Source organism: Dendrobates tinctorius, unplaced genomic scaffold, assembly GCF_039654945.1.
Source record: "Dendrobates tinctorius isolate UK_male_01 unplaced genomic scaffold, ASM3965494v1 ptg000014l, whole genome shotgun sequence".
NCBI classification, from domain to species: domain Eukaryota; kingdom Metazoa; phylum Chordata; class Amphibia; order Anura; family Dendrobatidae; genus Dendrobates; species Dendrobates tinctorius.
The window spans coordinates 20,034,037-20,059,886 of record NW_027361682.1 but is presented as its reverse complement, the minus strand read 5'-3'; the positions used below and the strand labels follow the sequence as shown (position 1 = coordinate 20,059,886).

At 45.9% G+C, this 25,850-nt stretch overlaps 1 protein-coding gene across 2 annotated transcripts in view; it reads left to right on the top strand.

The window, feature by feature from the left end:
* Positions 1-25,850, top strand: part of LOC141072763 (ABC-type organic anion transporter ABCA8-like) — a 313,983-nt gene that overhangs the window by 198,260 nt on the left and 89,873 nt on the right. For both annotated transcript variants that reach the window (XM_073559970.1, XM_073559969.1), the window contains exons 23-24: positions 1,127-1,237; positions 1,741-1,911. In XM_073559970.1, coding sequence (XP_073416071.1) covers positions 1,127-1,237; positions 1,741-1,911 — 282 coding nt within the window. The remainder of the gene's footprint in view (positions 1-1,126; positions 1,238-1,740; positions 1,912-25,850) is intronic.

The following is a 25,850-nucleotide window of genomic DNA, read 5'->3' as shown; positions in this document are numbered from 1 at the left end:
GTCGGTACTGGCAGGGCACAGCGGCGATATACCGCCGCTGTGCCATGCGATTGGTGCGATCGATTAGATCGGCGATCACACCAATCTGGGGGCTTTTTTATATTGGTACTCCGATCCTAGCTTAGGACCTCATTGTTTCAGCCAATCTGATTGGCTGAAGCAATGAGAAATGCTGCGATTGGTTGTTCAGAATTGAACAGCCAATAACAGCGCTCTGGAGGCCGGGGGACGGGATCGCAGCCCGGGAGGTCGACGCCAACTTCCCTAAGGTAAGATGGCGTCGGAATTTTAATGTGATCACCGCGACTTAAGTCGCAGTATCGCATTAAAGGGCTCGACGTACTATCCCGTCCACGGTCATGCGGGCCCGGGTACCGTGGACGGGATAGTACATCGGATGTCAGAAAGGGGTTAACCTCATGATTCTCATTTGGTCTGACATGCACTGTGAGCTGTGAGGTCTTATATAGACAGGTGTGCGCCTTTCCAAATCAAGTCCTATCAATTTAATTAAACACAGCTGGACTCCAATGAAGGAGTAGAACTATCTTAAGGAGGATCACAAGGAAATGGACAGCATGTGACTTAAATATGAGTGTCTGAGCAAAGGGTCTGAATACTTATGACCATGTGATATTTCAGTTTTTCTTTTTTAATACATTTTCAAAAATTTCTACATTTCTGTTTTTTTTTCAGTCATGATGGGGTGCAGAGTGTACATTAATGAGAAAAAAATGAACTTTTTGAATTTACCAAATGGCTGCAATGAAACAAAGAGTGAAAAATTTAAAGTGTCTGAATACTTTTCGTACCCACTGTATGTTCGGACCCATGCATCTCCATGGTAATAACTACAAACAAACTGTGTAGTCTGGTCATACTGTCTTCCATATGTCCCTTACTGCTGCTTTTCCATTATTAAATACATAATCGGAAAACCCAGGGCAGAGAGACATCACTTATCACTGCAGCGTCCAACTAAACATAGGTTTGTTTGTAGTCTGTTACTATGCAGACATTTTTTATTAGGACTATTGCTTTTTTTAATGTATATGTTTTGCCACAAGAAAAAAGGCAATGAAAGCAGATATAGTTACTTACTATTCTTTATCTTTTATCTTTTTAGACTGATGTAAAAGAGTTCTATATTTTACATATTGTAATGATTCTAAGCTACGCCCTGTTCACCGCCAGTCTCTCCCCTCACTTTGCCATGAGCAGCATCAGTGACAATAAGGTAAGTAAGGTGGCCAATGCCAGGCACCTACAGGCACAACCTATATTTAAAGAGTATCCATTGCTTAAATTTTTATTTCATAAATCAATAATACACATGAAAATAACTTTGTCCTCCTGGACTGATCTTTTACTCTCAGTTCACAGATAAAATCTATTTTCTGTGAAGAAATATTTTCCTATTATTGAGATTGCAGATGACAGTTGATGCTCATAAGATTCTATGAAGGGGAAGAGCTATAGGTCAACACAGACATTCTGCTGCAAGTTCCATAGAACTTTATGAGCACCAACTGTCATTTACTATTTGAGCAATGAGAAAATCTGTTTTCACTGAAGACACATATTACCTGTGAATTGAGAATGAAAGATCAGTCCAGGAGGAAAAGAAGCAGATTTATATTATTAAACTGACTTATAAAAACAACATTAAAATCATGGATGGTTACTCTTTAAGTCCAGTGAAAACCCATGGGCCTAACCATGTGATTTTTACTTTCTTAGATCAAAGCTCGGTGTCAGCTGCGGTTGTCAGGCCTCTTCTCTTCGGCCTACTGGATCGGACAAGGATTAGTGGACATCACCTTCTACTGCCTCCTGCTTTACCTGTTGACGGCATTATTTTTTGCTTTTGATCACTACCTTGTCATGTCGTTTGGGAAGGTCGTGTTTCTGGTGAGTATTCGGAGGATTGTCACTAGAATGGATCATTTAATTTTTACATTTTTGCTATCGGCTAATCTGACCTTCAGCAACATAATCCAGAGCTCCATTAACATTTCGCTAGTTTTTGGCTTAAATTGTAAAAAATCAATCATGCCGCGCACAGCCACACCTCCTACATAAAAATTCCGTTGTTTTTTTTTTAGAAAAGTAAAAGTAGCAAGGATGACAGAAAAGGAGGGGAAAAAATTCTTGCACGAGTAAGGCCGGTTTCACATTAGCGCTTTTTAAGCGCACGCACGGCCGGGGGTAGCTCCGCCCCCGAGCTGGCTCTCTGCCCGGCGTGCCCGCCCCTTGCTTGTAGCGCCGCCTACTAGCGGACAGCGGCGCCTGCGATCGGCGCACCCTATCTTTAGCATAGGGTGCGCAGATCGTGCGCAGGCCGTGCGCTAGTTGCGCTTTGACCTGCGCTGCGCACTTTTGACGGTGCGCCGTGCGCGCCAAAATCCGAAAAGTTTGATTTTGGCGCGCACGGCGCACCGTCAAAAGTGCGCAGCGCAGGTCAAAGCGCAACTAGCGCACGGCCTGTGCACGATCTGCGCACCCTATGCTAAAGATAGGGTGCGCCGATCGCAGGCGCCGCTGTCCGCTAGTAGGCGGCGCTACAAGCAAGTGGCGGGCACGCCGGGCAGAGAGCCGGCTCGGGGGCGGAGCTAACCCCGGCCGTGCGTGCGCTTAAAAAGCGCTAATGTGAAACCGGCCTAAGGCGAAACTATGCAACTTTGTAACGCCAGAAACGGGTGCAGACTCCTTCATAAATGTCTCCCACTGTCTAAAGACTTAAGAGTTATTGTCATGGTGTTACACATGTGTATCGTGGACCCACTGTGCCTAATACCAGGTTTGCCCAGAAGGAGCGTGACTTTGCCAGAGCTCCTCAAGGTGAACTTAGGCTCGCGCTGCAGGCAGCCACCAGGTACCACTCCTGGACAGTCCGCGGGAATGCCGGTGCTGACCCCAGGGGTCAGGATAGCAGTCACGTACAAAGACTCGGAGTCACTGACACCCAGGATTTGGACACTGGTATAACAGTCTGGCCAACAAATAATACTGGAATAGGTTCACGTTCAGACAACACGAGTTTCTGAAACTAGCTCAGGTACTGCTGGAGCGGCTTTAGGTTCAGGATCAGGAAACTTAGAACACAGGAACGGGATCACGATCAAGCTACACAGGATACCAGGTTGGGAGACTTGGCAACATACAATTGCACTCACACTCAATGTAGGGAACTGCAGTGGTTGCTCAGGTACCTCCCTTCTGGGGAAGGTGCCTTACATAGTATTTCTATATGTGTTTTGTACCCCTTGTCATGTACAGCACCATGGAATCAATGGTGCTATAAAAATAAATAGTAATAATATACAAAATGCCTCCCAGCTATTGGTGCATGTGCTGCCCCTTTAAGAACAGGGGAGCACGCGTTCATTTAGGTGCTCCCCCAGGAAGCCTGTGTGATGTGCACAGACCAGGATGCAGAGAACCATGACGGGGACCACGACGCGCAGCTGGAGCAGTGAGTATGTTGGCATCCGTGCATGGAGGAGAACGGGAAACCGCACAGGGGCACCAGCATCACCATTACAGTACCCTCTCTTTTACACCCCCTCTTCTTTAGGCCCACAAGAACTCTCTGCCGAAGAAGTGGAGCCTGACTCGTCTCCTATGACTCCCATGACTACTCTTCAGGGCCACGTTCTCTCTAAGTCCACTACAAGAAAGGTTACTTCATTCACCTTCTTCTTGGTTAGGATGCTTCTAAACATCAAGACATCCTCAAAGCAGACCAAAGATTGCATGGAAACAGGATCCTTGCATTGCTGAGTCTCTCCCTGCCCAGCAAGACCAGCTACCATCTTAGAAGAATCGAAGACAGACTGGAGTTCTTCCACCTAGTTGGTGGATAGTAGGGACTTGGAAGAAGCCTCTGACTTGACGTCATCGTTAGCTGTCCACTTGGGAACAGGAGATACCCTTTCAGGGTCCAACTCCAAACTGGTGTCCATGAAGATATGGTCAGGAGGTTCCCGGGAGCATGTCACTGGAACAATCGCTAGAACTGTATGGAGATATTGTCTCCGCTTCCCTTCTTTCGGAGATGGCCGTACACGATGAATCGGTGACTAGCAGACCTGGTGGAGAAGATGGCGACACAGTCGACCAAACTGGATGCACTGGGCCCAGACACGTCTAGTGACACGACTGTCTCCAACGAAGCACTTCACGAGATCTCCAGTTTTGAGAGGGCACATGAGTTCTCAGCCACAGAAGACCTAAGAGAAATGGATGAAATACAGTAAACCAGACAGCACATAGAAGGCGATTTTCTCCATATGCAATGCTCCTATCTGGAGATCTACTTTCTCAGTAATGATTTGTATGACTTCAGATAAAGCCTTTGATGGATGATAGCCTCAACGGATTCTGGAGGCGTTAGACGGGCTGCACTCACTATTCTGCTGGTGGTGTCACTGTGCACATATAGAGCTGCCACTAGGAATTTCAGGGCCCCATACTGGTAAAATTTTCGGGCCCCTTGAGACTCCGCCCATACTCCACCCCAGCTCTGCCTCCACCAAGCTCCACCTTCACCCCTCAAACCTTCCACAATTCCAAAGCTCACTCTTGGAAATACTCTACTTTTGCACTATGTCCTCGCCAACCATATATTATCAGTTCCCATTGAACACCATATCACAAGCATAGTTATCAGCCTTTTTTCCTATGAAACGATTTTTTAAGCCGCCGCCATGACAAGGTATACTCTTTTGGTAGGGCTGTACTCTATTCTAACCTATTAAACAGTTCTTAAAATATCCAATACTCTTTTTAGGTATATTTTTATTTATTTTTCTTTAAGGGAATGTGTCACATGCATGTTTTAAAATGACCAATAATACCATATACAAGGGACATATACTGCCACACCAAGCCCGGACCGCATATTACCACCACAGAGTAACTGAATAATACCAGATACAGGGGACAAATACTGCAAGACTGTGATCAGATCACATGCAGTACTAACACCTCATTGTGACTGAATACTACCACATACAAGAAACAAATATCACAACACCATGACCAGACCACATATTACCACCAAATACTGACCGAATAATACCACATACAGGGACAAATACCATCACACCATGGCTGGACAACATATTTCCATTACATAGTGAACAAATACTACCACATACCGGGAACAAGTACCACTATACAGTGACCAGACCACATATTACCACTACATAGCTACCAAATAATACCACATACAGGGACAAATACCGTCCCACCATGACCAGACCACATATCACCACTACATAGTGACTGAATAATACCACATACAAGGAATAAATACTGCACACCATGACCAGACCACACATTTACCACCACATAGTGAATGAATACTACGATACTGATCATTAATAAAATAACACACAGCAGTAATATTACCATAACTGCCAGTCTTCACAGGAGCACCGTACATAGTTGTGTATAGTGTCAGTGTACAGGTAATACACTGACTGACCAGTGACATTATACACAAGAGCTCTGTATATACTACATAGTTGTATAGTGTTAGTGCACAAGTAACACACTGAGTCACCAGTGAAGTCTCTAGTTTAAGTTAATCATCTTGAGTTTTCTTCTTCATTCAGTGCACACCATCACATCTTCCAGCCAGGACTCGGTTTTGCATAAAATAACACAGTTATCTAGAGAACATTCCCTAATTTTTCTCCAACTTCTACACTCCACCAGATGAATAAAAAAAGCAACAGTGTCTCCCTGCATAGTGAAAGGACCTCCCGCCCCCTGCTGAAAACAGTATCCTCAAAAATAAAATATATGGCAGCAGTAATAATATCCCTTAATTAGCCCCGACAGACATAATGTCCCCCATGTGTCTCCATCCTTCTCCCACATGTCCTTCCTCCCTGGCTCCATGTGTCTCCATACTATACCCATATGTCCTTCCATCATGGCCCCATGTGTCTCCCCATCCTGCCCCAATACAGTATATGTCCTCTTGTCTTGTCCCCATTTATGTTTCTTTTGTGCGCCATATATGTCCTTTTGTCCTGTCCCCCCCATATGTCTCCATCCTGCCCCCATATATGTCCTCTCATCCTGCCTACATACATGTCCTCTCATCCTGCCACCATGTATGTCTGCTCATCCTGCCTCCAAATAGGTCCTCTCATCCTGTCTCCATATAGGTCCTCTCATCCTGCCTCCATATAGGTCCTCACTGTCATCTCATCCTGCCGCCTAATAGGTCCTCTCCTACCCCCAAGTACAGTGCCTTGCGAAAATATTTCAGCCCCCTGAAACTTTTCAACCTTTTCCCACATATCATGCTTCAAACATAAAGATAGCAAATGTAAATTTTTGGTGAAGAATCAACAAGTGTGACACAATTGTGAAGTTGAACGAAATTTATTGGTTATTTTAAATTTTTGTGGAAATTCAAAAACTGAAAAGTGGGGCGTCTCCTACTACTGTGCAGGAAGTGGTCCTGCATGGCAATAGGATGTAAGGTAAAGTTCACATTTGCGGTTGAGTTCGCTGCGTATTGTCCACATTCATGAACGCATACAAAAACGCATGCAGACGCGTAATAACGCAGTTTTTTTTCCGTATCATCTTACGCATGACGTCAAAAAAGCGCAGCGTTTTTATGCGTTAGTATGCATTTTTGCATACATTTGCATTTTTTAAGCGCATGCATCCCATTTGGAAATATTTTTCCAGGAGATATTCCAATGGGCGTGGCTCATGGCATTTTGTTATATAGACCCTTGTAGAGCTGAAAACAGCAGATTTTGAGGCTGTATTCTGCATCAAGATGGATATTTCCAAGGAGAGTTTCTTGTTTAAACTGGATTTGGATATCAAATTGGCTGTTGCCTTTGCCTTTGCTTGTGACCAAGAAAGGAAAATAGAACGAAGGAGAAGACGGCGTCGGCGCTTGTGGCAACACCAAATTATTGAAGTCCGGGAGAGCCTTGGAGCCTACCACTCCTTATGCAGTGAGCTCCGTGAAAGCTCGGACAAATATTTTGACAACACGAGGATGTCTCAACAGAGCTTCCAGGAATTGCTGGGTCGTGTAGAGGGAGCCATCAGCAGATAGGACACTCAGCTCCGTCAGGCTATTCCAGCTGAGGAACGTCTGCTGGTAACACTAAGGTACATAACATTTAAAAATAAACTCACGCTTGTCATATTGTATGCAATGTCCCTTTTTTTTCAAAAACCCTTGTAGTTATTATTATTATTATTCATTCAAAATTTTTCTTTTTCTGTTTGGCAGATTCCTCGCTGGAGAGAGCCTATCATCGCTTCATTTCCAGATAGGCCTTTCCACCCTTTCTGGGATTGTTTCGGACACTTGCCGGGCTTTGTGGGACGTGCTTTGTCAGGAATTTATCCCCCTACCCAACACAGACATCTGGCTGGAAAATGCAGAAAAATTCTGGGAAGTTTGTAATTTCCCCAACTGTGTGGGAGCAGTGGTTGGAAAACATATTGGGATCACCAAACCGGCTCAAAGTGGATCCGAGTATTTTAACTATAAAAAATACTTCTCCATAGTGCTGATGGCCATTGCAGCTGCGGACTGTAGTTTCATTGCCGTCGACATTGGTTCTTTTGGCCGTGGAAATGACTCCCAAACCTTTAAAAACTCGGACATGTGCCAACGCTTGTATACCAATACTTTTAATTTCCCCCTCCCACGACTTCTTCACAACACTGACGGCCCGCCACTGCTATTTGTTGTAGGGAATGAGGCTTTTTGGATGAGTGGAAACCTACTCAAGCCATACTCCAGTCAGGACATGAACCACGAAAAAAAATACCGACTGACCAGGGCAGGCAGAACTGTTGAGTGTGCCTTTGAGATTCTTGTATCGAAATGGCGCATTTTAGGGATAGCAATTAATCTGAAAATTCAAACAGTGGATGAGGTCGTCAAAGCTTGTGTGGTTCTCCACAATTACATAATGACTAAAGAGCGACCATTGTTTGAACTAGACGAACCAGTTGCTAACCCATTGCCAGATTACCAGCATCACCCTCTGAGGACAACAAGGGAAGTTGCCGAAATGAGGGATGCATTCATGGACTACTTTGTTTCTGATGTTGGATGTGTGGCATGGCAAGATGCAATGGTTTAATGTATAAATTGTATGTAATATTATGGTTATGTTTTGATGTTACATACATTTTTTTTATTTAAAACACCTGTTTCCTTTGTTTTTGTTCCCATGCTTTAAACGTAACTTGTTATCTGTGTCACTGATATGTTTGGTTGTCATGATCTCCATCATCTCTTCAGTCTGCATTATATTTCCATATATAAATGCACACTGAATAGATGATTGAGAAAATGTACCTCATAATTTTACTCAAAAGCCTGTGTGTAGAACTAGTGCAATCAGGATGCCTAAAAATACAGCATCCTGACTGTAATTGCGTTTAAACCTGGGCAAGTGAGTATTGCAGCCCCTGACCATTTCTGTTGTTTACCTTTTTTTTGGGGTCTGAATATTATAAGCTCTGGTTTTTTTTTTACACTTCATAGTTTTTACATGACATAAAATTCCAAAAAATAAAACTGAAATTGTGTTTCATTGAACTATGAGGTGGAAAAAAAACAGAGTGTGTATACGGCGATTTGTGTGTTGTCGGCGCACGGTGTATGTTGCCGGCGACGAATGAGACAAACGCCAAACAGTGGTATGGGGAAAAGAAAACAAATATTTTTTTTACACACCGAGGGGGAAATGTTACGGACCACAGGGGTGTGCAGACGGGAGGACTGGCTGGGGGTGGACGCTGAAGGGGTGCCAGGGGAAGGGGCTACAAAATGTGTGGGGTCTGGGAGATCAAGGATGGAGGTGGACACATTAGGAGTGGAAACATGGGACGGAAGAGACACATTAGAAGGGAGGGACAAATTGGACATAACAGACATATTGGGATGTGAGGGTGGTGTAGGTTGCAATACTGTCCTTTCCCATCTCGGTCCCAGTTTATTTTTTTTATTTCTCCGTTGTGGTGGGTGGCTGCTTGTCCTTCTCCTTGGGGTGGTGGGATGAGAAGGCGCGGTGGCGGTGGTTGAAGCACGACCAGGTCTGTGTGAGCTGGTGGACGTCCTAGATGGACTGGAACCTGCGTGCTTGTGTCGATGGACGGCTTGGCAGGATCAGGATTCAAGGTGATGGTGGCGGTGGGAGTCCGCTCAGGAGCAGGAGTAGGCGTGGTGGTGGAGTGACTTTCCGCTGCACTCTGCATGGTGGAGGCGCTGTACTGGATGGCGGCAGGACTTGGCATGGTGGTGGCCATACAGGGGTATGCAGCAGAACTCGGTAGAGCTGTGAACCGGGTAACTGGTGGCACAGTGGGAAAAACCGGTGCCAGCGGGTACATCCGAGTCTGCTGCATAGCCTAAATGTATGCAGCATTGCAGGCCTGCATCACATTAAGCTGAAGTTCAGGCGTAAGATTTTCCGCCATGCCCCGTTCAATGGCCGTAAAAAAATGATGTGCTGGCCTCTGTATGTTGGTTTCCAGATGGTCAAGTCACTGGTGGACAGACTGGAAAAGTGTGTCAACATGGCTCCTAACACTTTCCAGTCTATCTACCATCGACTTCATGCCATCCTGGAAAACCGAGTTCAAGTGTAGAAACTCGGGCATGACTGTCCTGTCTGAGGCTTTCTGCCGCTGTCAGGAAGACCAAACATTAAAAAAAGAGGCGGAGGAGACCTGGGACAGGGAAAGACCTGATGGGCCAGCTGCCTGTTCTTCAGCTTGTGACGCAGTCCTACTTGCTACATCGCTGGTGGATGGCTGGGACTGCTCCGAGTGTTGTGAACTCATTTTCTAGTCTACCAGTTGGGAGTTCTCCTTCCGTGCTCCCTCTAGTGGTAACAGGAGGTAGTGAGGTTGATTTAATTAGTAGAGATCTGCCACCTGATGATGAGGATAACGATTGGATCTGTGGAATCTTAGACTGGATTTAAGACAGTCGACGCCCTACTCTGGTGCTGGTGATTCCTTCTGGCTTTTCAGGTCTTGGTTTTCAGCTCTGTTCCAGTTATCTCAAGCTAAGTGTTTTTGCTAATGTTCACACTTGATTTTGTTGGTCTATTCAGTTTTTTGCAGGATCAGCCAGCCCCGGCTGGGGCTGTGCTGAATTTCCACTCTTATTTATCTGTATTTGCCAATTTGCTTTTTTTTCCCTTATTAGATTGGCTTCTTTTTTGCTCTGTCTCAGAATATTTCAGAGTGCTGATATAGTAGGAGAAGTCTAGTGACTTCAGGGTTAATTTTGTTATCAGAAGTGTTGGACTTTATTTTTGTAGGGTTTTTGGCAGATTGCAAATAGTGTCTTTCCTTTCCTATCCTTTCTAGTTAGTTTGGGCCCCATCATTTGCTCAGCCTATTTTCCTGCCTGTGTTTGTGTTTTCATCTTGTTTCACCGTCAATACATGTGTGGGGACTGTCTTTCCTTTGAGGTCTGCTCTGGGGCAGTTAGTTTTCCCCTTTTCTTGCTTTAGGCTTATTTAGTCTGAGGCGTCTAGATTCATCGTAGGTACGCTCCACGACTGCTGCTAGTTGTGTGGTTAGGATCAGGGATCTGCAATCTGCATAGTTACCAACCTCTCTGGTTTTCTGTGACTTAGCTTGTTTTGTTGTCCTCCTCGGTGACCCATTCATAACATCCGAGGCTGTTCATTGAAGGACCGCTCCCAAGGACGAACCCGGCTCCAGGGTGCTGCTCCGGGTGCTGTGAAAAGAAAAGCCAAACATTAGTACCACAAAACAATAAATTTTACAAGCGCCAGCTCCTGTGGAATAGAAAAAATCATATTAGGTAACAAAACACAATTGAATCCAACACAAAAATACTTACATTCTCTGAGCAAGACGGGCCTCAGGAAAGCCAGCATACGATGATACTTGCACTTCCTGAGCCTTGCTGCACCACTACCACTGCCAGCCTGGTTCTCGTGTCTGAGGTCCTTATTTAAGCAATCCTTCTTTGAACGCCAACGGTTTTTTACTTTGGTCACTGTGAAGGGGGATAAAAAAAAATGTGTTAAACAATGCACTTTATGCCGTGAGCACACAACCGTGTGTGATGCAAGAAACTCGCAGGAGTTTATTGCATCACACACGGTTGTGTGCTCACGGCCTTTACAGGTTCACTGCCGCGTCAAACCGCATTGCAATACTTACGAAAGTCCATTCTGGCTCTTGGAGTAGCGTTGTCCCAGTCATCCATCAGCTCTTTGGTCACCTCATTCCACTGCCGCCAAAGCACCACCATGTCCGAGTGGTCACGATGATGGGTATCCCACAGGGCGACTCTCTCCTCAATGAGGGAGATGAGGTCATTATCAATATAGTCCTCCTTCCATTGTGGAACATAGAAATGAAAAAAAAAAATGTCAAGATAAATCAGGGAAAATCGCAAACAAAATTTAAAGAAAAACAGCAAAAAAAAAACAAGAAAAAAAACACAAAAAAACCATGGCAGAAAAATTAGGCAAAATCACATAAAAAACCCCCCCAAAATAAAAAAATATACAGTAAAAATCCAAGAATTAAAAACACAAAAAACCACGGCAGAAAAATTAGGCACAATCACATAACCCCCCACCCAAAAAAAAAAAAAAATATACTGCAAAAATCCAAGAAATAAAAACAAAAAAACCACGGCAGAAAAATTAGGCACAATCACATTAAAAAAAAAAACATTAAAAAAAAAAAAAAAAAAAAAGGAAAAACATCCAAAATCCAAGAAAAAAAACACAGCAGAAAAAGAACACCAAGAAAATACAAAAAAACTTACACGCCGTCTGACCACCGATACTTCTCCCTCTGCTGCTCCTGTTGTTCTGGATCCTGGGAACTTGATGAAGTGTTCTGTAATAAAAGAAAAAAGATGATTTTGGAACATATGTTCAGTGATACTTACCAACCATAGTTGCAAAGGTACTCACTTCAGAATCCTGTCTGCTCAGGGCTAGAGGCCATGCTGAAGAATACTGCAAGAATGAGACAGAACATTACAGACTGCAGAGAGTAAAATTCCAAAAGACACACAGACATTAGGTTGTATACTTACATTTGCCTGGAATTAAAGTCTAGCTGTCTCTGTAATCTTTAGTCTTGCTGTCTCCAGTGTCTTGAGACTAATGGACAATGACTGGCCAGTCACTCTTTTTATCTATCTTTGTGTGGGGGGTGGCTAACTGTCACAGACCCGCCGCTGACACCGGTATGTCATGGACGAATGGATGCGACGCACTGCCAACACACGGCTATCACGGGCACAGGGGGGGCTTATCTTAGTTATCCCACCGCTGGCACCATATGATAAAAAAACAGCAAGCTAGTCTTGCCCTAACAATTTACCGCAGGGGGGTTATTTTGGTTGTCCCACCACTGCCCACAATACTTCATGAAACTTTTCAGCTCCACTTTGGAACTCACAGCTCTCCGGCGCCCCCCTTACCGTCAGGTCAGTCACGGAACTACACCTGGGATAATTGGTCACTGGCCGTCTGCTTCAATGAGGTCTGGCCACCCGGCAGGCTGCAGTGAGGGAATTATAAAATGCTCTGGCCACAGCCACCCAATTAGCTTATAAAATCCCTTCCTTCACTCTTAGCAGTACCCAGGGCCCAGATCACACTTTGCCGCCACCAGCTCCAGAGTTTCTCTGATTAAGTTATAAACTTAATAGAGGGGTTCGAAGCCAACCCAATTCAGTAGCAATTATCTTAAAGGCATGTGTTCGTTTTTAGAGCATAAAGTCAGACTAATAAAGTTATAATTTATTCCCCAAAAGGGGGCAGCGATTACACAGATAAAAGATGTTACAAAGTTGAGACATTAGGTATGTACAATGCAAATATAACATAAATGGGATTAACATAGAAAATCAACTCTTACAGTTGTTTAATGGTTTTTAGGCTAACCATGTGGGAAGGCGGTGCCCCACGTCGCCCTGCATCTGGGGTACTTTCGGCATCAAACCTCCAGGTCGAATGACAAATTTTAGGGAGGGAATGCCTTATAGCTTTGGGTTTGTGACATTACGAAAGGGGCAGTCTAGGGATGTTCCTCCCCATGCTCTAGAAGTTACAATTCTGACTTCAAAATTTATAATGACTATATCTCGCAGAGGGTACCTCGTGTAAACACGCACATGGTATCATTTTCTTTAGCCTGTTGCAGACAATAATTAAAGACCAAACTTGCAGTAATTATGTCCCATCATTTAGGAGAAATCCAGTTCTCAGTTTCTGTGGGTGCTGGAATCGTGAAAATTATGGGCTTCGTGCCCTACACAGAAATGTAATTTTCGTGTTTTTATCATAAACACGCCGCGTTTTATGACCGAATGATGAGATCTAGAGATGAGCGACTTTGCCTTTTTTCGGGTCGAGTCGGGTTTCATGAAACCCGACTTTCGCAAAAGTCGGGTCGAACGAAATCGGCCGATTTTTGTGAAAAGTCGAAGGCTGACTGAAACACGAAACCCAATGTAAGTCAATGGGGACGAAAAGTTGGCAGTGAGTGGAGGAGAGGAAACACACCTACAGTGCCCATTTTAATGCCAAAAACATCAATTCTTATGACTTAAGCTTGTCAACCTTAATTTACTTTATAATAATAGTTAAGCATTGAAAACTGGGGGTTATTTGGCTAAAGTTGTGGGGGGGGAGTAGTGCTGGCTCCAGATTTTCATGGGCCCAGGGCCAAAGAGTGTCACTGGGCTCCTTTTAACACGTGACACAATTCATGAACCTTTGACACGGCTGAGAAATAGCGGTACAGTACAATGAAAAATACTTCAATTCTTAGATCACATGACTAATATCCATTTTAAATTCTCCAATAGCTCCAAAAACAGACAGTATATTCCTCCATACAGTATTATTGCCACCGCATAGTGCGCCATACAGAGTAATGAGGCCCATATATTTCTCCATACAGAATCATTCGTCCCATATAATGTTCGATACAGTATATGATGAGCTCCACATAATGCTACAGTATATGTTGGTCCCCATGGATGAAGCTCCACTGTCTTATGGGCCCAAATAATGCTCCATATATAATGGGCCCCATTTCTAATGCTCCAGTGTATAATGTGCCCTGTAAATGCAGCTCCAGTGACTGATTTCCACCTTTGGAATGCTCCAGTCTATGGTGGGCCCCAGATATCATTCTCCAGATTATCGTGCTCCCCAAAAATTGCTCCCAACCTTTAAAACAATTAAATAAGTCTCCTCGCTAGGGAATCCCTGTACTACTTTGGACTCCTCATTGTCCCCATCTTCCCTCTCTCTGCACTTGGACTGTTTAGGCAGAGGGCGTACAGATGTGATGTCATCACGCTCTTTGACCAGAATGTCACTGTCAGGAAACGCGGAAGACGTCACGGCGGAGGAGCAAGGAGAGGTAAATATTTCAACTTTGTAAGTGCTGTGATCCTTACCCAGCAGGGGGGCCCACTCGTTGGTGATGGCACTGGCACAGGGTCCCTCAGTACGGCGGTGTGTCTGACGGCGGGTGGGCCCTCCCACCGGCAGAGACACTTTTGTGTACTATGAGGGGCCCTGTGCCAGTGCCGTCACCCATGAGTATGCCCCCCCACCTGCTCAAGGAACCTGCACTTTCATCTGCACCTCCCTCTTTGTCACCGCGTAAGGTGGTATAGTATGTGGGAAGGGGAACTTGAGTTTCATCAGGGTCAGATTCTGGCTGTGTAGAGTGTGAGGGGAATGTAGTGGTCTGGGTCAATATTCCAGCAGAATCATCTAGCATTGGCTGGGCATCTGTGCACTTGTGGCGCCCCAAGTAGTACGTTCGCCACAGTGGCATTACCTTCCTCCTAGGCAGTGTGATGTCATGCTTGTGAGCAACGAAGGATCTCTCTAGCAGGTAAATCGATCGGGCAGTGTTATTCCCACGAGTCACGACCCTCCAAACAGCGTCCATGAAGGCAAAGTGTTTGGTTTCCGGGGCCAGTATGGTTGCAAAGCTGAACCTTAAAGGAATGTCCAGAAGGGCACTACCAGGAGTGGAGCCTGTGGCTTAATTGGACTCAACACGGGCAACCTCAACCATCCAGCCACAGAAAAGATGCACACATTGCAAGCTTAATTCCGTTAACGAACGAGACTCCGTCATGCCCCCGCGTTCCGCGTCCAACTTACTAGAGGGACACACGAGGCTCTGGCACGCGAGATCGGCCAATAACAGGTCTGTCATGCCCTTACATGTCCGTGGCTGCATGCGTGCTACACTGAAAGGACCAGCCTGTGTCGCTTACAGGTGCAGATAACCCGCTGAACTCCGTTAGTGATGGGCATCTGGGATTCCAATTCTTCCCCGTGAACGAGGATTTCCCAGTAAGTGCTGGTCAACCGGAATTCCAGAAAAAAGGAAAAAATTAAGTGTCCAAACCACAGGTGCTGTAGCTTGCTTAACAGCTGGGCTCTTCTGCTGAGTAGCACACAGTTCTTACCTAAACAGGCGGCATAGCTTGGTTCACGGGTGGCCAACTCTGCTGAGTAGCATACACAGTTACTAGGCTCAAAGTATTAAGCGGTGTAAATGCAGTCAAAAACTGGTTGTTTAATAAACAGGCGGCATAGCTCGGTTCACGGGTGGGCTCCTCTGCTGAGTAGCAGACAGTTAGTAGGCCCAAAAGGAATTTCATGACAATATGCGCAAAAAAATTATTAGAAGCACACACGGCGTAGCTCCTTCACAGGTGTACTACACCGCTGGCTACCAGACACCGCTACTATGCCGTGAAACTGTCTATTATCTTTGAAAACCATTATTAATGTTAAAATAAAGTTACACTTTTGTTTAACGAAACTTTCTCGAACGGAAACTCAAACATCCGAATTTTAATCAAAGTGTTGTAGTTCGACGAACGGATCTAACACCGCCCAAAACAGCTAGAATTTGAACTTGGCTAACAGTTCCACTCAAACACCACTCATCTGTAATCAGGAGGCAGACTCAGATGGTCTCAGGCACAGTATGGATTCGACAAGATTGCAGAAAGTTCAGAAAGGGTACAGTATCACCGGATTAAAGGTATATATAGCATAGTTTACACATTAAAAATCTATGTTTATAGATCAGGAGGCAGACTCAGACGGTCTCAGGCCCAGTATGGATTTGACCAGATTGTACAAAGTTGAGAAAGGGTACAGTATCACTGGATAGCAGGTATATATAGCATAGTTTAAACATTTAAAATCTCCATGTTCTCAGTATGGATTAGACAACAATCTAAAAAGTAGAAAAAAGGAAATGTATTTGAAGCGTACACCAGTATACACTTTTGGTGTTATTTTTAAATCTTCATATATATTTCTGTCTTAGTAAGACAGTCCAGACTCTCCGCAATAGGAAATGAGATTCATAAAAGTACAGACCTAAAGTCTAGTGATTGCAGAAATGTAGGAATTACTAATCACGGGAAAAACTCCCGGGAAAATTCTCAGAGGCGATGCTGACCCTCAGTTACTTTGTGTGTGGAGACAGCAAAAACTGTTCTTTGTGAAGAAAGGGTTGCTGTATCGGAGTACCGTTGATCCCATCACCGTTACTCATCTCCATCAAATTTTGATCACAGGGAGAAATGTAGACATGGTGCTCACTGCCTGTCATGATCTGTCACGTAACTTTGGAGTGCAAAAGACAGAAGCCACAGGCCGTAGGTGATTCTATTGGATTGGCATGAGAGGGGACATTTAAAAATGTGTGCAGGAATGTAACACGTCCGTGAGTAGGAAAACAGTGAAAGCTGATGATAAACCACCACTGCATCTCATTGTGAGTCGATGTCCATAAGAAATGGAAGCCATTGATCATCTGAAGCTAGAGCCCAGCCAGCAGGACAGGGCATAGCTACATCTTAACCATCATCTATCAGTTCACCAAATTTGTAGTGGCAGTCCCAGTGAAGGATTTGACAGGCCAGACTACACAGCGGAGGAGCAGGGAGAGGTAAACATTGCAAATGCTGGGGCCCTGCCCAAGCAAGGGGGGCCCACTCGTGGGCGTTGGTACTGGCACTGGGCCCCTCATAGTATGGCGGTGTGTCTGACGGCGGGTATGCACCCCCACCGTCAGAGACACTTGATTGCACTATGAGGGACCCTATGCCAGTGCCGGCGCCCAAGAGTCGGGCCACCCACCTGTCCAGGGCAACGGCACTCGGACCGTTGCGTGCGTTAGGTGGTGACCCCGGCCATGGGGGGGAGGCAGCCCAGTTAGGGAGGTTTACAAAATGGCATATGTTGATGTTGGACATTCAGCTCCTGCAAAAGGCGAAATTGGGCAAGTCCGAGGAAGAGGAGGACCAAAGCAAGCCATTTTTCTGGCAACCTATGTGTCATCAGGGGAAGGTGGGACAAAATCCTTGGAAACCCATGAATGATTCATTTTAATGAAAGTTAGATCATCAACATTTTGGGTCGACAGACGGGATGACCTGTGAGGGAGAAAATCGATATGGGACGAGAAGTAGTTTGTAACCATAGTTGACAACTGCTGTCTCCTGTCACTTTCCATCGATGCAGTATTACCAGTTGTGTGAGCGGTACTTGAAAAATCAGTCCACAACATGGTCATGAAACCCCTGTCTCCAACGCCACTTCTGATGTGTGCACCATGAACACCTCTTCCAAGTTGCCCCCGGCCTCTACGGCTTGTGTGAGAACCATCACCGCTGCTGTGTGCTGGGAATGCCTCAACCAACCGGTTTACCAGAGTTGCTTGTTTGTTAGCCAATATTAGGTCAAGGTTCTCCTGTGGCATGATGTTTTGGAATTTGCCTTTACAGCATGGATCCAGGATGCTGGCCAACCAGTAGTCGTCATCGTTCATCATTTTGGCAATGTGGGGGTCCCTTTTTAGAATCTGCAAGGCATAATCTGACATGTGGGTCAATGTTCCCGGTGTCAATGATGCACTGCGAGTGCTGGGTGGAGGAGCACTTTATGGCAAATCCACATCTATGGCTGCCAAAAAATTCCATCCGTTATCACTAACTACCTTGTCTGCCTCAAGATGTAGACTGCCCAGCCATGGCTCAGTTTGTCGCTGAAAGTAGTCGGACAGTACCTCCGCGGTGTGTCTGTCGCCGAAACAGATCATCTTCAACACAGCCTGCTGACGCTTTCCACTAGCTGTTTGATAGTGGGACACCTCGTGTGCAACACTGGCAGCTGCGGATGGAGTTCTCGTGCGACTGCGCTCTGTGGACGAGCTTTCGCTTCTGGAGGAGGAGGGTCGAACGCCTACAGCCAACTGTTTCCTATACCGTGGGCTAGGCAGCACTGTCCCACCACTGCTGTCCCCTGTGGACCCTGCATCCACAACATTAACCCAGTGCACAGTGATGGACACGTAACGGCCCTGGCCATGCTTACTGGACCATGCATCAGTTGTGAGGTGCACCTTTCCACTCACTGATTGCTTGAGTGCATGGACAATGTGGTCTTTCACATGAAGGTGGAGGGCTTGGATGGCTTTGCGAGAAAAGAAGTGCCGACTGGGTAGGTCATAGCGTGGTACTGCGTAGGCTATGAGTTCGTGGAAAGCTGCAATTCAACCAACCAGTAGGGCATCATCTCTAACGAGATTAGTTTGGCAATGTGGGCGTTCAAATCCAGTGTACGCGGATGAGAGGATGAGTACTTTCTTGTCCTACTCATAGTCTCTGGTAGGGTGAGCTGGACTTGAGAGCTGCATATGCTGGAACTAGCAGTGGACATGGCGGACTGAGAGAGGGTTGATGATGGTGATGGAGTTGGTGTTCTTTCTGATGGCCTAGATTCAGTCTTTCGTAGCAATAACATTGTGATTCCCTGACTGCTTTGGCCTTGCGACGGACAACTCAACATTTGCTGCTGGTGGTGTTGTAACCGGTGGGCTTACAGTGAGGGAAACAATGTAGCGTTGCTGACTACCTTCATTGGGAGGAGTTGCACATGTGGTACGTGAGGTTTGTTAGTCCGTCGACGCTTGCAAGTGCATGGTGGTTAAATGTCTAAGCATGCAACTGGTATTCAAATTTCTCAGATTTTTCCCTCGGCTAAAGGTCTTTGCGCACTTCTTACAGATAACCTTTGCCTGATCATTATGATTTTGTTCAAAAAAGTGCCACACTGCACTCTTCCTACTATGGAAGACATTTTGAGACCTTGCACGCTGTGCTAATTTGACTGTCTGGCCAAGCTGTCCTGCAACACTTTTGGTTTTTGTAACCCGTTTTTGGACTGCTCCAGGCCTGCCAGATAACAGCTGTTGCGATGTCGATTCCTGCTGCGGATGCTCCTCCTCCTCTTGTGAGCTATTGGCAGCTGCACCCTCTTCCCCCAATGGATACCAATCTGGGTCAACAACTGGGTCATCCATCACCTCCTCTTCAATGTCATATGCACCTTCCTCTGTGTCACCGTGTATGGTGGTATAGTATGCGGGAAGGGGCACCTGAGTTTCATCAGGGTCAGATTCTGGCTCAGTACACTGCGAGGACAATGTAATGCTCTGAGTGAATGTACCAGCAGATAAATCTAGCAGTGGCTGTGCATCAGTGCACTCCATGTCAGATTCATCTTGGCCTGGGTAATTCACGATTTGACTTGATAACCCAGGCATGGTATGTGAAAACAGCTCCATGGAGTAATCTGTAGTGTGGCCTGCCGCATCCTTCAATTTTGGTAGGAGTGAAGAACACAAGGAAAGGTGTGGTTCATGACCATGAGCCTCCAATGACGACTCAGTGCTTTTATTTTTTAAAACTTCAGAAGAAGAGGCGATAGAGCTGGAGGCTGAGTCAGCAATGTAAGCCAAAACTTGTTCCTGAAGCTCCGGCTTTAAAAGCGGTTTACCTACTCCCAGAAAAGGGAGCCTTCGAGGCCTTGTGCAGCTAGACGATGACGCAGGCTCAACACCTCCTGCATTAGGTGCTATTGTGCTTTTGCCACTACCAGCAGATCCACCACCACCATCAACACCATCATTACCAGCTGGTAACCCCCGCCCACTTCCACGGCCTCTTCCACTACACTTCCTCATTTTTGGGAAAATGTACCCAAAATACCACCAGCTATATGGTATTGTAAAACAAGGTACAAGGTGTATATAGGATTGGGGAGAATTTGAATCTCCCTACAGACTTGAGGACACTGAACTAATATCTCAGGCCCAGTGTAGATTACACCTCAATATAACAGGCTGAAATGGGCTGGTGTATGACAGGTCAATATAGGATTGGGGAGAATTTGAATCTCCTTACACACTTCTGGACACTGAAGTATTATCTCAGGCCCAGTGTAGATTACACCTCAATATAACAGGCTGAAATTGATTGGATGGTGTATGACAGGTGAATATAGGATTGGGGAGAATTTGAATCTCCTTACACACTTCTGGACACTGAAGTATTATCTCAGGCCCAGTGTAGATTACACCTCAATATAACAGGCTGAAATTGGATGGTGTATGACAGGTGAATATAGGATTGGGGAGAATTTGAATCTCCTTACACTCTTCTGGACACTGAAGTATTATCTCAGGCCCAGTGTAGATTACACCTCAATATAACAGGCTGAAATTGGATGGTATATGACAGGTGAATATAGGATTGGGGAGAATTTGAATCTCCTCACACACTTCTGGACACTGAAGTATTATCTCAGGCCCAGTGTAGATTACACCTCAATATAACAGGCTGAAATTGGATGGTGTATAAAATGTCTATATAGGACTGGGGAGAATTTGATTCTCCCTAGAGATTTTAGCAAGCTGACAATGATGCTCTCAGTCCCAAGTATGGCAGCAGGCAGCCTAATAAGCAGGACTGCTGCACACAAAAGTGTGGAAAAATGAATGCTTGGCAACTGGGCAAAAAAGAGAATGAAAAGTATTTTTGCTTTTAAAAAAGCAGTTTGCACAGCAGTGTGAAAACAGCAATGCCTTATAAGGCAGCCTAATAACCAACAGAGCTGATGCACCAAAATATAGCCTCCCCTTGCACTGCACACTAACTGGTGTGTTGTACAGGTAAAATCGCTAGCAGCAGAAGCAGTTTTTTTTATCTCCTTCCCTGCCTAACGCTCTCCCTACAGAATCAGCAGCAGCAGCAGCTCTACCTATTCTGAGATCAGCATAAGTAAGATGGCGGTCGGCGTGCACACCCTTTTATACCCCCTGTGACGCCACACAAAGCAAGCCAATCACTTGCATGCCCTTCTCAAAGAAGGTGGTGACCGCTGCCTATGTCTTCACGTTGCCCTCAGTGTCCGTTCTTCCTGATTGGCTGAAAAAGGGCGCTGAAGCATCTTTTGAAACGCAACTTTGGCGCTCTGGTCACCGACCTCGTGGCCGACCTCACGCTAAGGTCGGGTTTCGTTTCATGAAACCCGACTTTGGCGAAAGTCGGCGACTTTTCAATTTGTCCGACCCGTTTCACTCAACTCTAATTAGATCTCCATTATTTTCTATGAGAGTAGCTGAGCGTATGGTTCAGAGACAAAGAACCCCCCCCACCCCCCGCCATGAGGCAGGAAGGAGCTCACACTTGGAATTCAGGTTAGACTGGTTTTGTGTGTGAGCTGTGGGGGGGAGGAAGGGCGTTTGCAGGTGCGTGACAGGCAGGGTCTCATCTGTAGTGTAATGCTCAGGGAACCTTACGTCATATCATACAGTATCATTACACTAACCAGTGTCTAGACAGATTTAGTCTGGGAAAAAACATGCATACAGAAACGCTAGCGAACGCGTGTGCTTGCGCACGCATGCCTTATCGTAGACTGTAATGCATGCGTCATAGACTGTAATGCATGCGTCTGGCAGCGGCAATTTGCTGCCTCCAAAATTGCAACATGTTGCGTTAGCCGCGCCCCACCGCAAAACTCAAAACGACGCATGCGTAGTAAACCGTGGCTGAAAGCATACGAGCGCATATACCTGCGTCCACAATGTTAAAGATAGGAAAACACGACGTATGCAGATGTATGCAGCAAAAATGCTGCGGACTCAACCACAAATGTGAATCCAGCCTAACTGAACGTACGTTAAGCTATTAGCGAACGGCTGAATCCTGCGCCTGGGGCACGGTGAGGAAGGAGGCCCAGACAGGTGAGGAAGGGGGCTGATCCAGCCCTGTGCACATACATTACTTATCCTATACTGATCCTGAGTTATCTACTGTATTATACTCCAGAGCTGCACTCACTATTCAGCTGGTGCAGTCACAGTGTACATACATTGCATTACTTATCCTGTACTGATCCCGAGTTACACCCTGCATTATACCCCAGAGCTACACTCACTATTCTGCTGGTGCCGTCATTGTGTACATACATTACATTACTTATCCTGTACTGATCCTGAGTTACATCCTGTAGATCTTTTATTATAAAAATGAAAAACATAACAATAACAAGAACAGAAACAAAACATAAATATCAGCTAGAAAAATAATCATTATACTGAACACTGGTCGAGCCGCTCATTCTCTCCTCTCACACATATTATGCATATATACAGAATAATAACTAATATTAAGTACTTACACCATCTGGTCCGGTCACCAAACAAACTAATAACAAACAAATAAAATAAACAACAGCAAACAAAAACTATAAACTGTAGGGATTCGCTCTGGTAGGTAATGGCAGGGCTGCAGTAACGAGGCAACACACAGGCTTAAAGTCCAATTTCAGTGGTTTAATGTCATGTTGTAAACAGCAGATTAACAGAAAGGAAAAACATAAATATACTCCAGCTTGGAGAACCACTGGTCCCAGACTCAGCCCTTGCACGGGACGAGCTTAACTAAGCGGCTGACAGGACCGCGGCATTAGCCAGGTGCCATTCCCAGGGTTGTTGAGAGTCTTGCTGCTATAGTCCTGCAGCATGGGGATCCTGTATACAAGTTCAGGCTAAGACCAGCCAAGTTCCTGTAACTTCCAGACACACTCACCATGTGCCAAACACCAACCTCCATTACATAGCCCATAACCCCACCTACAAGTGAGGTAAACATCACATGGGCTGATCACGTGACCGTGACATCATCGCAGGTCCTGTCTTTAGGGAAAAACCTGGCCAAACATTAACCTTCTGGGAGAAATGTATGTTTTGTGGTACAGTAAAGGGTGTTTTACTGGATGGGAGATACATTTTTTTTTTTCATTTAAAATAAAATAACCACAAACTATACAAATGTATAAAATACTACGCTAATCACCACCCTACACTCAAGCCCATTACCAACCCCCACACTGACCTGAGAGCCAGATCAGGCCAGTGTTGACCCCAAACACCCCAGTATCACATAGTCTCACAAGATAAACCCACCTCCTCCACTTTTCCCACCACCCAACCTAACACCTACTCCCAAATCTATATCCCTATATACAATATATACAGAAACAAACACTACAATAACCACAAATCACAAAGCTCAAGAAGGAAGGTGCAGCGGTCCCGACCACCAAGGTCTCCGAATGCTCCATAGGCCCATTCCGCATAAGAGAGACTAGCCAGCCGAGACCAGCCAATGAAGGTGCCCACCCTGTTGTACACCTCTGTGTTGAAGGGACAATGAAGCAGGAAATGGTCTATGCTTTCCTGCACCGTACCACAATGCTCCCGAGGACAGTTACTGTCCCCAGAGCTCCTACACTTCAGATTGTCACTCACACACAGTTTCCCATGGTAGCAGCGCCATGCCAAATCCCAAAACTTCGAGGGGATCATGATAGAATTCAAAAGATGCAAACCCACCCCAAGAACCCGACTTGGGCAATTCCTGAGCACCAGAGGCCTCAGGAAATGGGTCAACAGAACCTTATTGTCAAGGAGTTTCCTTGGCAGAGTCCTGATCTCCTACATTCCCAGACCCCACTGGCAAATTACCTTCAGAACCAAGGTAGCGTAAGCCGGAAGATGTTCATGCGGTGTGCGAAGATCCTTCACTTGGTCTCCTGTCTCCCATTCCTGGAAGAAAGGCTGAAACCATTCCCTACAAGAGAATACCCACGGAGGAGCCCTCTCTTTCCAGAGGTTTGCAATATTGATCTTAATGAAGGTATCCACAAGGAATACCACAGGGTTGACCATACCTAACCCTCCTAGTCTCCTCATACGGTAAGTAACCTCCCTCTTGACCAGGTTCAGTCTATTCCCCCATAACAATTGGAAGAGCAAACTGTAGACCTGAGTCCAGAGTGACTCCAGCAAGATGAACACACTGCCCAGAAAAATCAGTAAAGGGAGCAAGTAAGTTTTGATCAGGTTTACCCTTTTCCTTAGGGTCAAAGACCAACCTTTCCATTGGTTCACCTTTTGAGTGGCGATCTCTAGCCTGCTGTCCCAATTTTGTTTGGGGTAATCTCCCTGGCCAAATTCAATGTCAAGGACTTGTGCAGAGACTTTGGGTCCTGGAAGGGTGTCCGGAAGATCAAAACCAGGATCTCCTCCTCCCAGCCAGAGATTCTTATCCCGGTTGATCTTGGACCTGGATGCCTCCGAATAGAGATCAACCTCTGGCATCAGCCGCCCTGCCTCCTCATGAGAGGAAACAAAAACAGTGACATAATCGGCATACGCCACCACCCTCAGAGTGGCTTCCGATGCTAACCGGGCCATCCCGATACCGGCCAATGGTCCACACTCCACCCTCCTAAGAAGTGGGTCAATCCCAAACACGTAAAGCAGCGGGCTGAAGGGACAACCCTGGCGAACACCAGATCCAACCCCAAAAGAGCTGCCAATCCAGCCATTCACAAGCAGGAAACTTTCTGCCCCACCGTACAAGGTTTTAAGCCAATCAACAACCCCCCCCCCACGGCAGGCCATATCTCAGGACAGACCAGAGGTACTCATGACTAACCTGATCAAACGCTTTTGCCTGGTCCAGTGACAGCATGTATCCTTTCCAGTGACCAGCCCCACCCTGCTCCACTGCCTCCCAGACACCGAGCACAGCACTAAATGTGCTCCGACATGGAACAGAGCAATGCTAGGCCTCCGAAAGGAGTCGGGGTGGAAATTTCACCAGCCGATTAAACAGCACCTTTGCCAGAACCTTCCTGTCTGCATTGAGAAGCGCTATGGGACACCAATTCTCAATGCATGATGGGTCTTTACTAGAGTTGAGCGAAACGGGTCGAAAAATTTCAAAAGTCGCCGACTTTTGGCAAAGTCGGGTTTCATGAAACGAAACCCGACCCTAGGATGAGGTCGGCGACTTACGCGCCAAAGTCGCGTTTCAAAAGTTTGTTTTGCGCTATTTTTCAGCCAATCAGGATCCACGGACACTGAGGGCAACGTGATGACATAGGCACGGGTCACCACCATCTTTCAGAAGGGCATGCAAGTGATTGGCTTGCTTTGGGGGGCGTCACAGGGGGTATAAAAGGGCGTGCACGTCGACCGCCATGTTACTCATGCTGATCTCAGAATAGGGAGAGCTGCTGCTGATGATGATTTTGTAGGGAGAGCGTTAGGCAGGGAAGAAGACACCAAAAACTGCTTCTGCTGCTAGCGACTTTGCCTGTACAACACACCAGTCACTGTGTGTGCAGTGCAAGGGGAGGCTATATAGTGGTGTATCAGTGGTGTTGGTTGTTGGGCTGCCTTCTAAGGCTTCCTGACATTCCTGCATTGCTGTTTACCCACTGCTCCGCAAACTGCTTTTTTAAAAGCAATCCCAATTTTTTTTTTTGTCCTGCTGAGAAGAAAAAAAAACTGCTTCTGCTGCTAGCGATTTTGCCTGTACAACACATCAGTCACTGTGTGTGCAGTGCAAGGGGAGG